This window comes from Tyto alba, unplaced genomic scaffold, assembly GCF_018691265.1.
Source record: "Tyto alba isolate M040663 unplaced genomic scaffold, T.alba_DEE_v4.0 Super-Scaffold_7, whole genome shotgun sequence".
Taxonomy (NCBI): Eukaryota; Metazoa; Chordata; class Aves; order Strigiformes; family Tytonidae; genus Tyto; species Tyto alba.
Window position 1 is genome coordinate 34,579,617 of NW_024881328.1, and position 16,521 is coordinate 34,596,137.

Consider the following 16,521-nt stretch of genomic DNA (forward strand, 5'->3'; position numbering starts at 1 on the left):
CCATCCCAATTACAAGACGCTGTGTATGTTTATACATATTACACACACACACACAAATGTGCATCACAGAATAAGTAAAAAACATAATCCTTATAAAGAGCCATAACAATTTCAAATTCTCTGGAATCAAGAATAAAGGAATTAGTAGCACGATTAAGGCCGGAGTCAGAAAGTGCATCTCCGAATGAATTCCTGAAGGGCTTTGCTGAAAACGTCAATCTCAGTTTTCAGGCAATTGCCCCTAGTTTGGTATGTGTCTTCCAGTGGGACCACAACAGCTTTTTTTGTTTGTTTGTTTTAATTGAAGCCATGTCCCCATGAGTGGTTCCCCCCTTCATCCAGCTCCAATCTCCCTAATTATGCAGAAGCAAACAAGCGCGCCAGCCAAGAAGCTGTTCGGCCAGCCAGGCACGCAGCCCTGCGATGCCTGGGTGTTCCCCTGGCCCTCGGCAGCCGCCTCGCCCCTCACGAAGCAGAGCAGGCACTGGGGACACTGAGCAGCGGCCGAGGGACCAGCCGAGCCACCGAGGCTGGGGGAGACCCTGTGAGCTCCCCAGGCACCAGCGCCTGGAGCTCCTGTGCTGGCAGGGGCCACGAGCTCCTGCAAAGGGCCAAGCGAAGGCAGCGGGCCCAGAGCAGGGGCCTTGCAGGGCTCAGCACCTCCAGCACCCTCGCCCCGAGCAGCCTCAGACCACACCGAGGTGCCCCTCGCTCTTTTGGGGTTTTTTTCTGGGGGGTGGTGGTGTCTGCTCCAGGTCACCAGGCTGGCCGGGGGTCCCCTGGGATCCCTGTGCTCCCCAGCAGCGAGGGCCAGGCTCAGGCTCAGGCACAGCACTCGTTAGCTCTGCTGCCATCGTTAACAGAGCCTCCTCAGAGCCTGGACAGGGAGTCACAGCCCTGCAACCTCCTCAGTAGCGTGAGCTTTTGGTCCCCCAAAGCACTGCCAGAGGCCGCACTCGGCAGGGCAAAGAATTGCTTGGATCGGGGGTTAAGAATAAACAGTATGTCTGAAAGGGCAAATCTACAGACATTTTAGAGAAGCAGGGGAACAACCTGGCAGCTGAGAACGCACAGGCTACAAAGCAGCCCAGAAAACTTCCCCAGAAACATTCAAAACCCTCTTGCATTTACTAATTCCTAGTCCTAACAAAGCACTTGGACAGCTGCTAATGAAACTGCCTTCTAGAACTGGAAAGGATCCTTTGTTCTGGGGGCACGGACATGGGTTGCAGCGGATGACCACAGCACAGCCAGGTCATTAGCAAAACACAAGCATTAACATCTCTGAAAAACATAAGGCCTCAACAGACTATGAGGAACAGAACTTGCCTACTGAACGCTCCCACGGCCAGAGAGATGCACACACAAACGGGACACGGCTGACATCCCTGCAATGCTGCCACGGGTGTCACCTGTGCAGGGACTGCACCGATGGAGAAAAGATGTTCCATGCTGCCTGTGGCAGCTTTGCACAAGCAGCACTAGCTGCAGATACTCTTACTAAAATTTGTGTGATGCTAAAGAGCGGCATTATTGGAGCGCACAGGCCTGCAAGCTAAGGCCAAAAGTTGCCCTGCTTCAAGTTAAGGCCAAAGCTAATGAATTAAAAGTTGTGAAAGCAGATTGTATCACGTGCCTCAGTCCAACATTTGCATTTGTTATTACAGCACCCTCCCGTTTTCACTGTGGACATGGATACATAGCTCTACCACCCATCCAAGGTTAGGACAGTATTTCACAGTACAGGATTTCTTTTCCACTTTTGGGATCAACAGGAGAGGTTCATACTGAGGACTGAAGGAACACATGGAGGGCTGCAGCAGACGTACGGCCAAACTCTCTGCCCTGCTCCACTGCTGCAGCCTGCCATCGGTCCTTTTGTTGGGGCGGGTGAGAGCTGAGCTGTGGCGGGGTGAAGAGAGCTGGGGGTCTTGTTACTCAAGTGTATCAGGACTACTCAGCTGCACTGCAGCACTCTGCAGCTTCTGTCTGGACACATGAACACCTCCCAGGGATTTTTTCCTTTGGGAATCGATTATCTACAATGAGACCACCCTAACTGCTGCATTACCTTTAATATGTTGGGAAAACATTTGTGAAGACAATCCCTAATGACCTAACTCCTGGGCACCTATGAACTGTTTTATAGTGTCAGAGTAATTGATGACAACTGCTTGTTTACACAGAGAAATGCGTATCTCTCTCCGTACACCGAGGTGGTATGATCCAAACAGATGTAACGCAGCCTCCCAGATTCCTCTGCAAGCTGAGAACTATCTTGACACTGATAACAAAGGGAAACAACTTTGTTGTTCACTTCCAGGTTCACTGGAAGATCAGAAGACCTTGAAAAATTACTATATTTACAGTAAGTCCATGTGACTTTTCAGGGCACAGATTTCCCCTGCAAAGAAGTAAAAATTTATTAATAAACCGAAATAGTTTCACGTAAGAAACAGGGAGGCAGGAATTCTACTAACCTTGAGAACTTGAAGACCAGCCTCTTGCATTTTTCCTCCCAACTGGAAATCAATCATCCACTTGACAGCAAGCTATTCATCTTATATCACTTATCAGCAGTAATCATCTCACTTTTTATTTGGAATAATTTGTGAACAAGTATTCTGTTTATTAGCTTAATAAAAGCTCCAATGCATAGAGCTACAAACATCAGGCACCTCAGCACGCACTAACACAGGGTTCCCCCCTATTTCAACCTTCTTTATGCTGTAGAGAAAAGACCACCAGGATTTGATCCACGGTGGATATACCCCAATGAACATGAAGTCTCCACCATGCCATCCCTTCCACTGTTCACTTGCTACCCTTACAGCTACTACTGGAAAGCACAGCTCTCACACCATACTTACATCTCATTTACCTCTGGAACATGTCATATACACTGCACAGGTTTAAAAGTCCTCTTGGCTTCCTTCTCACAGGCATATCAAATGTCTTAATGCAGCACTGCATGAGAGGTCGTCCATGCATCTAGACTATACATGACTGACTTAAATAAGCGATTTAAAGTCCCTGAGTTGCACATCACCTCCTCACACCGTTTCCCCAGTAGTCATTGCGTGTTTTCTGGTTCAGCAATTAGCACTGTTCTTCTGTAACATCACCTGTGGGTGATCTCATGAGGCATGCCACCCTCTCGCGTCCAAGACAAGTTTCACTAGTTCCACCTGAAGCAGGTATGAGGATAGCTCTTTACCAGACCAGACACAACCAGCCCTCAAGTGTCTGGGCACACAGGTCCCTCTAGACCTCCCTTCAGAAGTTCGTTGCTGCTGCTGATTGCATTTAAAAGAAAGTTCAGTATTTCAGACTAAGCAAGGAACAATTGACAACTAAAAGCAATTTTCAACAAATCACCATGAGTACCAAAAGCAGAAGTAACAAATGTAGATAACTTGTAAACATTAGTGACATAGTAGTAAATTCAATTAACATGAATGACCACAGAGACAACTCACAATTCACAATTAGCCTTTTGTCATGAAGTCTTTATGGCTTGACAGAAAAAAAAAGTTAGATTTGTTTTTGAAATGGTTAGTGCAATTTTTTATTTGAGAGGTCAGCTATAAGAAGAGTTCAACAGATGAATCCAGTATGACACCTCAGCTTCCAAGCTGTTTTTGAACCTGATCTGAAATATGGCACTAGACTCTTACCTAGAGTCAAGGCATTTGTGATCTCAGGAATAAAACCACAGCTATTTTCCCGCTGGGAGATGGTGGTGACAGGGCCAAGTTCTTTAAGGGATAATTTGTATTTCATATAAAACAGAGGAAGGAAAGCTTAGCAGCTTAACAGCATCAGAAGTGCAGCTGTGTGCTTGGCCAGTACCTCTGCAATCTACACATACAGCTTCATCTAATACATAATTCATTTGGAGAAGCGAAGGAAAGAAGTAGGCAGTCTCATTGAAGAGATGGGTAATGCAGCATTTGAAAACTGTTCTTCCCTGGAAATTCAGACTCCTGCAAAGTAACCTTGGGCTTTCACACAAGGAGTGACTACAAACAGCATATCCCCCAATACTGTCTGAGATCCTCCCCTCCTGCTATTTCATGCAAAGCAAGAATGAATATCCAAGCTTCTATCCAAAGCAAAAAAATCACTGCCACTTTCATTGACAGTGATAATGGTGTTTATGGAGAATTTTTAAGTAGTGTACACCCTTCTAGAATCAGAAGTCAAGCTTCGAGACACTCACCATGTCTTCGACCTTCATCTGAGTTATCCATTCTCTGATTCAGGAGACACCACTAGGTGCTGGCATCACCCTTTCCTTGTACTTATTGCTTTGACAAGCTAGATTAATTCCAAGGACACCTAGTTCACTACAGCATCTTTGCTCTTCCCCTTCATTTCTCTCCCAATATGAAGAGCTCCCCTTGACTCTAATGGGAGTCAACGTATGTGCGCACAGGACGCAAGAGACCTTTTAAGGCTATAAGGCTGACCAACAGAAACAGAAAAATACATACATGTAACTCAGATTTTCTTCCATTTAGCAAAGGGTACTGAGTTTTAATTGAGACTCTCCAACCCATTACCCTTGCTTTCTCATATTCACCTTCTCCCCCTACCCCCTTAATGTATGGGGAAGACTCACTGTGCTTCCCTAAGCAAAAGAAATAGATCACATCAAGTTTGCTCCATAGACCAAAAGGTAAAAAAACAACAGTAAAGGACAAACTGGTTCACAGTTAACTATAAATAAAAGTGCAATAAGTGTTCAAGTAGAGTGTAGAGTTTAAGCAAGCTGTACAACCACATTTGGCATAGTCATCTTTTAAAGGCTCTGCGTGGGTCCCTCCCATTACTGACAGCAGGGAGAAGAGGCTGAACGCTATTAGCTGGTGCTGGATTTACAGGTCCTCGTCCACTGCCTCTCCCACTACCTGCGTAACTGTGGCCATGATTATACGTAAATGGAAATCCACTTGATTCAGGTCCAGTTTGTAAACCATTTCCTAGAAAGACAGAAAAAAGGTTATCACGAGTTCCGTGGAAAAAAAATCACTGCTCCCTTTTGTAAGTTTAGCAACAGGGAACACAGTTTGCAGCAACCAGCAAGCCCTGAGCACCAGAAGGAAAAGCCCCTCTGGCACTGCAAGGCCCCAAATCACAGCTCCCTTTTTACCCCCGCCCCCAGAGTACACCCCCTCCATCCCTAACCCCCATTCTCAAATAAAGCAAGAAGGGTCACAGAGTTGCATGCTGACTCTTTGCCCAAGAGAGAGACCAGAGTCTCATGAAACTAGACTGGTGCTTTCAGAAACTTGCACTGGCTTGTAGGTCACACACCAAGATGTTCCAGAGAGACAGCAGGGCAGCAGAAGTCAAGGAGAAACCAGCAAAAGAAAAGCAGGCTACACAAAGCTCCTTGCATCATTCCTCACTAGCAGGGACACAGAAACAGAAAGCTGCCTTGTGAAGTCCAGCCACAGAAGCAACTCGGCTAGCATCAAGTTCTCATGAATTTGAGTCTCATAAGCATCACTGCTCATGTTTTGCTGGCAGGAAGAGGGACAAAGCTGAAGAGGCAGAATGATGATGACAGGAAGCATGGGGAAAGAGGGAAGGCACAAAAGGAAATCATTGCATTTAAAAGACCACACAAGAAGCTGGAAGAGAAAAAAGAAGTTTCAGAAGATATGCACAAGCTCAGTGAGAACAGCCATCCACCACCCCAGAGCAGGGACACCAAGGAAGTACGTACACATTAATTGGGCTGAAAGCCTACTCGCCTTACTCTGGCACTGAGGAAAGACTGGCCTGAAAGCACTGCCCTTCTTTGCTCAGAATAATTTATTTTCAAGAGAACAGAAAGGGCTCATAGGAGGTATAAAATAAGAGAAAATAAACTCATGTTGCTAAAGAGGAAGCAGACAGTCACTGAACTGAAGTGACACTTTTTAACAGCAAGTTGTGGAATCAGTTTCTTGTCATCCACCAGCAGGACTTGGCTAGATAACACCAGGTACTGAGTCTGGGCATCACATAGGCAGGCCATACATTAAGGTTCCCTCTCAGTTTACACCTACTCAAGTCCTTGTAGCATTTTCTTGTTTAAGCTTCTCAGTGTGGTCCAGCCAGGTCAAATACTGGAATTCAGATTACCGCTTTTGTTTCATGGAGCTAACCTGGCAGGAAAGCCACAGTGACTGGAAAAATTAAAGTAATTTTTAAAGCCAAGGTGTCAGGCAGTTCAAAAAAAACAGAATTTCAAGTGCTGCAAAACCTCTTTGAAAGCATCAAAACAATTTAGGATTGCTCAAGTCTCTTTACATGGTATCAGCACCTTGAATATCCTGATCTGCTCCTCTTCTAGGAAAGAAACCCTGAAAACATTATTCAGGAAGTGTTCATCCTTACATGCTTGCAGGTTCAGGCTCCAGTCTAAAAGACTTTTTAAAGCATAGTACACTTTTGCCCCAGTTTGGAGAACCCTTAGCAAGATAAATTTCTTTTTATTTATTCACATTGTTTCTCATCCTTTCACTTCCACAAAACAAAAAAAAACTTACCCAGTGGCCCGAAAGTACAAGAACCCATATAACTTGATGCAGAACTATTATTCTGTTCACCCTGTGCCTTCAGAGAAATGTAAAAAAAAAAAAACAAAAAAAAAAAAATCAGAGAGAAATTTCACATTTTTACAGAAGGGCTGATATTTTTTCCCCATGTTCTTATAGTGGCTCCACATGGAATTTCTCTGCTACTCTAATTATTGGCTCATTTTTATCTATACATCATTTCAATTCCATTTTTTCAGAAGAGTCACATCACAGCCTAGTGTGAAGTATTCAGAACAGAGCACTTCATGCCAGAAGCCTCAGACAAGTTTAACATACCAGTTTGTTCTGCCCGACGTGTTCTGAGTTGGGCTCACTGAAGTTTGGCACTTCTGAGTATACCATGCAGAACCTGGGGAGAAATTAGAATTGTAAGGAGTTTTAAAGTGATTTTTTAACAGAGTTCTCAACTCCACAACTCAAAGAGCTTATGTTCTTGACACATCCTATCACCTAGAAGTAACTAATCCAGACCCCACTGTTCAAAGAGTATCCGCAGGTATGAAAAGGCTCCTTGATCCCTTTACAGGCTTGTGGTGAAGCTGTTGCATCTTCCTGGTGAGGGTGCTTCAGTCAAGCAGAGGCAAGGACATATTTACTCTAAGAAGTAAAATGGCCTAAAGAAAACAAAAGGTGATGAAATGGCTCCCCCTTCACCTCTCTTCCAGCTGCACAATCTTGTCCAGCACCCACTCACAAGGTCACCTGAGAAACAGTCACCCAGACTGTGGCTGCATTAGATCTCTAGTGAAAACTTAAACACTCCCACACACTCCCACGCTATGGAGTGCCCCATTAACATAATAGCACAGAGGAGTCCAAAACAGGGAGTGTAATTCAAAACATCCTTTTCCACTCAAGAGGACTATGGAGAAATAGTCCCACCAACTCATCACATGGAAATTATGGCAGAGGGGAAGAAAGATTTGGATCATTACACAGCTTGGAGTGGTTAAGCAGAAGTGGAGCTCCCACCTCCTCCTGGAAGGCACAACCCAGATGAGGACCCACCTCATTCCAGCCTGCTGGAGAGTAAGCCAACTGGATGACGCTTCTGAGGCGACATCTTTGCACTGAAGAAAATCTGCAGATCATCCCTCACAAAACCCAGCTGAGCACTGGGTGGTTTTGAACCATCTGAGAAGAAAGGTGGCCACCCCACATCCCCACTTCCCTGATGACTATAAGGCCTCCCACGGCTCTTTGTGCAACAGCTGAAGTACTCTTCTGGTTAGAAAATGTTGCTATTTTTCCTGTTGCTTGTCAAGCACGTTACTCATGTTTGTTCTTAGGAGGAGGCGCCACCTCAGTTTGTGGGCAGTTTAAAGATGGTATAATGAGGCTTGCTTCTGTTTAGATATGATTCACTGGAGTTACCTTTGTCTTCCTTCTTTGCACTGCCTGTCTCTCAAGCATGATACACACACACACGGCTTGCACCAAAATAAAGAGGTTAATCAAGCTGAGGCCTGGGTAGGCAATGCAGATTAAATCCCTTGTCATTTATACACTTCCTCCCTCTGGGTACAACCCAGACCTGTGCCAGTGATGGAGGCTGATTCTCCTCGGCTTACGCAGAATGCAGAGAAAGTCAGAGCTCATTACCATAACATCACAGTTGCCTGTACTGTACCTATCCATGGCCAATCAACAAACTTTTGCTGCCATAGCTTCCATTTACTAAGAGACACCACCTCTTATACTTACCACGATGCTCTGCTGAGTACATAACACCGCAAGTATAGACGCGCAATACTTACTCCCCAATTTTATGCAGCTCGCCTCCTCGTCCTGTGTAAAGTGTCAGGCATCCTTTCCACAGAGATGCATACCTGGCCAAAGAAAGGAGAAGCAAATCAACCCCTTAGCTAATGCCAAATACCACTGTTGAAAAAGAAAGAGGAAGCATGCCATCTTCCAAGAGTTAGTAAGTATTACGTATCTGCATGAATGGACTAGAAACATTCCCAGGGACCTCAGCTTCACCACATTAAAATTTTATAGATCCCCATGTTTTACTTCTAGCAAAAAGTACTGGAAGGTCAGCTGACTTCCTCTGGCAATTCCAGGAAAGCAGCCAATTATTTTGAGACTAGATGCTCTTTCCTTGGCTGGAGCAGCCCTTATGATTGCTCCTGCAGAGGAAAGGCATCTTGCCAAAAGCAGTATCTGTGTTACCATTCACTGACAACTCTCAGTTCTGCTTTCAGCAGGAGTCAGGAAGAATTACCTTTGTTCACCAGAGAGTATCGATACTGCTACTGAATGTGTATAATAGCAAGCGCTTACTGTTTTAGTATAGGCCCTTAAAAGATTTTATGGTTTCTTTTTTTTTTTTTTTTTTTTTTTTTTAAAGGCACAAGTTTGACCTTCATGTTCCAAGTGACATACAGAAATGCGATGAAATAATTTTAGGACTGTGGAAACATTCACTTACAAGACAGCATGAGTGCACTCTAGTCTTTACAGAGGCGTTTGACTTCAAACACTGGAATCCGAGTTATGCAAAAAATTTTGTGTATAATTGTTCCTTTCAGTGAGGGGCATCATGTATGTGAAGAAATGAAAATACAGACCAGAAACCCAGGTGCAGCACAAGGGAGTTAACAGGACTACGGGTGTCTTCAAGCAAAGGAATAGGGAGCCACTTTCAGGAGTCACAGATAATCTGGACAAGTCACCACTTCCTTATGCTCTGGGCCTATCTCTGGAACATAGATAGCAAACCTTCCTCTTGCCCTTTGCCTTATCTGCAGAGCCTGGGAGCCATCCGGCTGCACAGGGCCTTGAACAGAGGCAGCAGGGAGGAGCCAGGTTGGCAGAACAGGACCATAACGCCAGTGCAACAATAAACTTCACTGTACTTCAGCACCAGCAGTAAAGCTTAGCAACTACAGTTACGGTGCCCAACTCAGGAGTTGTCCATCCAGATGTAGGATTAATGGTCTTCACTTCATAATGCTACCTTTCACTTCAAAGATTCCCTCTATGCTTAACCTCTAATAACCAGCTAGTTGGACAGCCTTGTGGCAGAGTACAGAGGAAAAGAGGTCTCAAATAATAGATATAAGTCAAACATACGTTTACTGGGACATGACCTAGCAAATCATGGGACTGATAACCTCCAGCACAAAGTTATTTCATGTATGCAAGCATTTGTTTTTGTCTCAGAAAGAGCTGGCCATAAAGCAGTAAACTCCAGATCTAACTTCAAATTTAGAAATATTAACTGCAACAGCTTCCTATAAATGAGTTAATCGGCCAATGGCAAAAGTCAGCAACAGTGTCTGCTTTTCTCCAGAGGAATGCATCTACAGCTTGAAATTCAGCAGGAAAATAATAATAATAAAAAAAGGCATGTTTACACACGAGGCCTAGCTAAACTTTTCCATTTGCTACAGTGAGCATCCTGCCCTGAAAGTCAGATTAGCCTACAGAGCTGAAATTTACCTGTCTTGCAGTGGCAACATCACACACTCAAATTAATCCTATTTAAGCATAAAATTGTATTTGGAAAAGCTTGTATGTGCCAGCTCAGGGGCATTTTTCTTAAGATGAGAGCCAAACCGGAATGTATTTAGCTTTTGCCATTTAACTCAATACACAGTCCTAAGCATGCAATTCATGTAAATGAAGGCATGACTTAGCCACCCACCAGGAACAGTGATGTCAGCTCATAAATTTAATTCATGCAAGCCAAAATGACTTTTTGACATGAAGTGATACAGCGACCCTCCCATTTGTTGCACACCAGAGCAGCTACAGTAAGCCAGTCAGAGCAGAATTCAGTAACACTGCTGAACAGTATCACTATTAATCTGCCTCAGTGTCACCTACGCACAGGACTGTGCTGGCCCAGAGCTCTGGTTTAGTTCCACCCATGTCGGTGCCCCAGCACTCCACGTGCTCCCCACGCAAGCTGGCTTCTCCAGAAGTACCTCTGCCGAGAAGTCAGCCCATTCCGTGTAAAAGGACATTTGCCTAGGCGGAAGCAGCTGTAGTTTTGGTGTGAAGGGCCATCCAATTTCACTCCAAACCTGAGAATTACACTCGAATGCGCAACTTAAGAGCAGCTAAGTTAGGAGCTACACTGAGTAACCTTTTGCATACTTTTTCAGAAAAAAAAAAAAAATTAAAAGGACCTTACATATGCTGTAGTTCTACTACCTCCTGGAGTGCTGTAGGCCAAAGGATCAGTGTAATAGATTCCTAAGTGTAACCTAACTGCCATGAAGAACTCAAATGAAAGTGATTGTCACTTTGTACTGACAATTTAAGTGACATGGAAAAGGATTTTCAAATTGAAACTTCTTTCTCACAGATAGTAAATGTTAAGGGTTTAAGAAAAATTAAACCAGCTCTCTGAGATAAATGAACTGTACCCAGCCAAACTAACACGCTCTACAGTGTAGCCCTAGTATGAATTTTTATAGTGAATTTGAAAAGCTTCTCCTCCTCTGTCATTTCTGTTAAATCCACTGCAATGAAAAGCAACTTTTCTGCATGAGAGGCATTAATCATTCCCTCCTTTCATTAAGGAGCTGACTGCTAGAGCAAAGAACTGGCTGTAAAAATAAGAACACCCTCTTGACTTCCCTGCTTGATTTACAGACCAGGACTGACTGCTGAATTTCCCCCCTCCCATCCCCAAAAGAAGTCATTTCCCAGGGAGCTTTTCCTAAAGCCAAACCAAGCGTCTTAACCACCTCCTCATTAAAAACACGAGCCTCTCCTAGCCATTTACTAGCCTGTGCGCTCCTGCTAGGCATGTTCTGGGGTGGCAAAGGCAGTTGGAATTTGGCAAGCGATGTCAGGGTGCTGCCTCGGTAACAAGGAGCCGGCCCAAAGCGGGCCGGCCGTGTCATCCGTGCCTCTCAAAAGGCGGCCGAGCCCGCTCACGACCCAGCACCTTCCTCCGCCTCGGTGACAAAGGGCTGCCCCGGCCCGGCGCTGCCCGGCCGGGGGGCGAGGCGGGGGGCGGCCCCGTACGCACCCTTTGGTCAGGCGGATGATGTCCCCCGGCTGGATGAGGCCGCCGATCTCGTCCCACACGGAGATGGTGATGCTGCCCGTCTTGTCCGCCACTTTGCAGGACCTCACCTCGTGCCCGTCCTTCGTCTTGGTGACTCGCCCTGCGGGGAGAAGCGCGGCTCAGCGGGGCGGGGGGGGGGGGGCGGTACGGCCCCGCCAGCCCTCTCCCCCCACCCCACGCGTGACAGGCGTGGGCGGCCCGGGGGTGGGGCGTGCCGGACGCCACTTACCGATCTCCAGCACAATAAAGATGACATTTAAGTTTTTCAGTCCGGGTTTTATGTCTTTTATGAGGAAGTACGTATCGCTCGCCGCACTCATGCTGCGGCCGGCGCGGGGGGCAGGGCTGACGGGGCGGGCCGAGCCCGCATCCCGCGGGGGAGCGGCGGCGGCAGCGCAGGGCCGGGCAGAGGGGCACCGGCGACCCTCACGGGGCAACAGGGACACGAGCACCGAGGGGCTGCGCGGTGACTGTGCGGCACACCCCCCCTCCACTGCGCCCTCCCTCCCCACCGACACTCCGGCACAGCTCCCACACCCCCGCCCGCCCGCCCGCTCCCGCCGGCACTGAGGAGCACATGTGCGCCGCGCTCCCTTTTATACCAACCGGGCGGGCCCACCCCAGGCGCCGGGCGGGGTGGGGATGGGGGGGGGGATGGTGCCGGAATGGTACCGTCCGGGGCACGCGGAGCGCCGGGACTGGGCAGCGGGCGGGCGCGAGCTGGCGCCGCGCGCTGATTGGGCCGCGCCGCCGCCATTTTCTTCCCTCTCCGGGCGCCGCCAAGCCGGGCAGCGCCGTTATCGGCTGGTGTCCGGGCTCGCCTCCCTCAGTCCCTCACTCGCTTCCGTCAGGGAAACCGCTCCGCAGCCTCCCCCGAGCGCGGCCGGTGGGGCAGAGGGGAATTAGGGAGATTCGTCGCCTCTCCGCGCCATTTTAGGGCCGAGAGGGGTCTTAAGAGATTTCCCGGAGAGCGATTTCGTAGCAGTTCCGTTTCCCTTCACTGAAAAAAAAGCAAAAAAAAAATTTAGGAGAAGGGTGCGTCCGCTTGGTTGCCGGCTTGGGGAAGTTTTGTTGTTACTCGGGGGAAGTCTGATTTTGTCTCCACCGAGAAGAAATGGCCGTTGCGGGGGCTGAAGGGAGGAGCAGGAGGTGCTGCCTGGCACTTCAGGGCTTCGCAGGGCTGCACCACGTAGTGCTTTTGGAACCAAGTGCTCAGTGGATGTAGGGGAAGTCTAGGGTTATGCAGTACCATGTTTTAACCTTTCTGTGCCAAAACTGTGAGCCTGAATCCTGTTGAGCCCTAAAAAGGGGAGCTTCCTGTGGAGACACATTAGTCTCTGAGCTTGGCTACAGGGTGGATCAAGCGTGAGGGGAGGGCAGCTTCTCCAGGGTGGAAAGCCATCAAGGTGTTGGACCAGCCAATGACAAACCCCCTCAGCCTTGTGACATCCTTGGCTGGAGAACCTCGAGGGAATAGCTCCCTGCCACAGAACAGCTCAGACACGCGGATGGTTCTGTAATGTAGCTCTCCCACCCATGAAAGGTAGCAGAGCAGTGGATGTGCACTTTGCTTCTCCTTTTCAGAGAAAGACTTAGCTAGCTGGGCTTTCTATTTCTGTAAGCAGAAATCCATAGATGACAGCAGTTGTGAAATGCTTGGCTACGCGTTTTGCCACACTGAAGCTCTGGTCCAACAAACCTTGTGCAATGCTTATCTGTAGGCAGTGGAGCAGCCCTGCTGGGTGGAACTTGGTGCTCGGAATAAAACGTGCTGCTTGCAGAAATCTCAGAGGAAGGCAACGTGAGCCACAGGAGAATTATTTTAGAGACCCCCAAGAACTTAATCCAATTCTGTCCCAAATCCTTCAGTCAGTGCAGATGGGCGGGAAGGCGGGAGGGGGGAGAAGAAGGTGGGGAGTGACAGACTCCCTCGATGTCCTCTCTCCTGACTGGCTCTATAACCTTAATCTGTTAATGCTAAAACCTTCAGAGTGGTCAACTGTATGTCGGTACATTAATGGCTTTAATTTAGACACTCAGTAGAGAGTTCAAACCAAACTCCGGGAGTGACAGTTTCCCTGGCAAAGGTTGGACAAAAACACCTTTATTTGTAGAACAGGTCAAAGTTTTATAGATGAATGGGGTTTTTCTGCTTTCCTTTTTACCTTTGGTCTTGTTTGTCCCATCTATTTAGTGCCTTTAGGAAAGAATCATCTTGTATTCCGTGTTTTCAGCCCCAAACACAGTAGGACCCCGTTCTGGATCACTCACCAGGCACTAACAAAAGAAGCCATAACTTTCAGTCCTAAAACGTCTGGAACAGGACAGCTGAAGGTCATACGCTGATCTGCCTCATGGAGAGCAACACTATGTAAAGCCTCCACAACCAATCCCAGTTCTTACATTCTGGCTTAAACGGAGGAGAGAAAAAAGAGAAGGTGGATCATACAGTAAATCTCATTGGAGATTGTAGGGGAATCCTTCATTTTGCAAGAAAAAAAGTTAAAAATACCTTATGGCAGGTCACGAACAGAGAGTAGGTCAGACAGGTGGTTAGCTCGAAAGCAGAAAGCACTTAAAAACAAGGACAGGCATCTAGTCATGTGTCACCAGCAAGATAGTTACAAGTGAACATCTGGGCAGGAAGGCAAGTGGCAGTGGGGGAGGTGCAGAGGACGCCAGATCTGGGCTACCAAGCCACCTTGCTGTTGTAGTCAGTGTACTTACAAGTAGGCAGACAGGCTACCTTTGTGTTGGTGAGTGTGACCACTTCTGGCCAGCACAGAGCCACCAGCCCTGCAGCAGGGAGTGCAGGAACCAACAGTGAGCACAGAAGAAGGTGGATTTATTTTACACTGTGAAGTGTAAAGCTGGTAGGAACAAGTTTAAAGTAGAAATGACACTACAGCAGGGCCCCAGCAATGTAGGGGAGTTCAAGAGCACACTGACAACTCCCTGGCACAGGGGATCGAGGAGCTAACAAGGAAGGGTGCTCTCCTGACCTCATACTTAGAAACGAGGAAGAAGTGGTTGAGGACACACAGGCGGGGTCGGGACTGGGTGCAGTGACTGTGAGATGGTGGAGTCTGGGATCCTAAGAGGGGAGAGCAGGGCAAAAGGCAGGACCACAACTGATTTTGAAGAGCAGACTTTGGCATCTTCAAAGATCTTGTGGTACGGTCCTGGAGAGCACAGGGGTCCAGAAGAGTTGGCTGACTTTCAGAGATCCTCCTCCAAACTCAGGGAAGGTCTACCCCAGCAAGTAGAAAATGAAGCACAGCAACAGGAGGGAGACAGATTCTTTTCAGTAGCTCTCACAGGGTAGGAGGCACAAACTGAAACATAATCAGATTCCTTCTGAACACAAGAAAACTTTTTTTTTTCTTTACTGTGAGGGTGCTCAAAAACTGGAGTAAGTTACCCAGAGAGGTTATGGAGTCTCCCTTCGTGGCGATACTCCAAACCCAACTGGACACTGTCCTTGGCAACTTGCTCTAGCTCACCCTGCTTGACAGAGGTTGGACTAGATGATTGCAAGAGGTCCCAGCTAACTTCATCCAGTCTGTGTTTCCGTGGAATATTTCCTATCTGTCTTCTCAAATGCAAAAAGAGACACAGAGCTCCAGAAAGCTTGGTGTGTGGAGTGGGAAGGTCAAGTCACAAACTCCCTCTGTACCCGTAAGGGGCTGGGACTGTGCTGAGAAGACAGAACTGGTCATCTTCTCTGTCGGTATTGGGGAGATACACATCCCTTCCAGATTCGGTTTAAGACAGTATTTAGTTTCTGTTCTGCTGCTGACGAACAATTTTGCTCTGTTTATTTTACAAAGAGACATCTTCGTAAAATCTTGCTCATATTTAAATCATCATTCCAATTGCCAGTCGCTGAGAGTGTCCTTGGTATTCCCCAGCAGTGATTGAGCAACTCCTATTAGCTGTGAAGGTGACCTGCAAAGCAAAACAGTTTTTTCTCCCCTGCTTCTTTACAATGTATAAAGAAACCTGAATTATTATTAATTTATTTGGTTTTTCTTGCGTCTTCTTTTCTGCTTTTTTAACCTCAGAACCATAAGGCTATTGAGTCACAGCTGTGGGTGATAGAAGCACCAGCAGTCTGATCTGCTCACAGGAGGTGTTGTCGGTCTTCCAGAAACAGACGGCTTTGATCAAGGTGTATCCTCAGCCACAAGAGCTTCCAGAAGATTTGCAAATACACTGTGACAATGGGTTGGCCTAAAAAGAAGTCAGGAAGCCACGGCAGCAGTATGCAACGGAAAGGGAGAGATGCATTGTAGGGTTCCTGCAGTAACTTGGTCTTAAAAAGATGTTAATAAGCACTGACTGCACGAGCGGGTTGCACTGAGAGACTGCACCAAAACCGTGCTCCTGTGCAGTTCACAGGACCAAAAGGGAGCATGTCAAACTGTGACTGCAGCCAGAGCAGGAGCCTTTCCATCACCGAGGGCGTTGCGTCCCCGTGTGCTGCTTACTACACAAGCCAAGCTTAGCCTGCAGTGAGTGTCTACAGCAAGGGTTCCACTGATGGCAGTTAAATCCATTTCCAAACCCACTTGCTTGTTGCAGAACATTTTTCTTCCGAGTGCAAGATGCAAGTGTGTATAGGTTAAGACTCAGAGGGAGGTTCAGTCCAAAGCAAAATCAGGGTTGAGTTGTAAAAAGAGTTCTCAGCAATCACAAGTCTGGCAGGAGTCCCATGCATCTCAGCAGGGCTGGGATTTCACCCTCTGGCTGTAATGGAGTTACGCCAGCAGAGACGTTGGTCTAAACTCCCTCTTTTCTGTCAGTTACTCAGTATTCAGTGCTACTGGGATCCCAGACTAAATCTTCCCACAAGAAATCTGCCAGCAAGAACAAGAGCTGATGTTTAATATTTTATTG

General features: G+C 47.2%; 1 protein-coding gene across 1 annotated transcript; it reads right to left on the bottom strand.

Moving 5' to 3' along the window:
- Positions 1-2,573: 2,573 nt before the first annotated feature.
- Positions 2,574-12,160, bottom strand: NABP1 (nucleic acid binding protein 1). The gene is made up of 6 exons (XM_042784304.1): positions 11,852-12,160; positions 11,584-11,722; positions 8,351-8,422; positions 6,870-6,942; positions 6,543-6,609; positions 2,574-4,985 (listed from the first exon to the last, which is right to left on the bottom strand). Exons 1-6 carry the CDS (start codon positions 11,940-11,942, stop codon positions 4,798-4,800), a joined length of 630 nt encoding a protein of 209 aa, XP_042640238.1. The 5' UTR covers positions 11,943-12,160; the 3' UTR covers positions 2,574-4,797.
- Between the last annotated feature and the right edge of the window lie 4,361 nt (positions 12,161-16,521).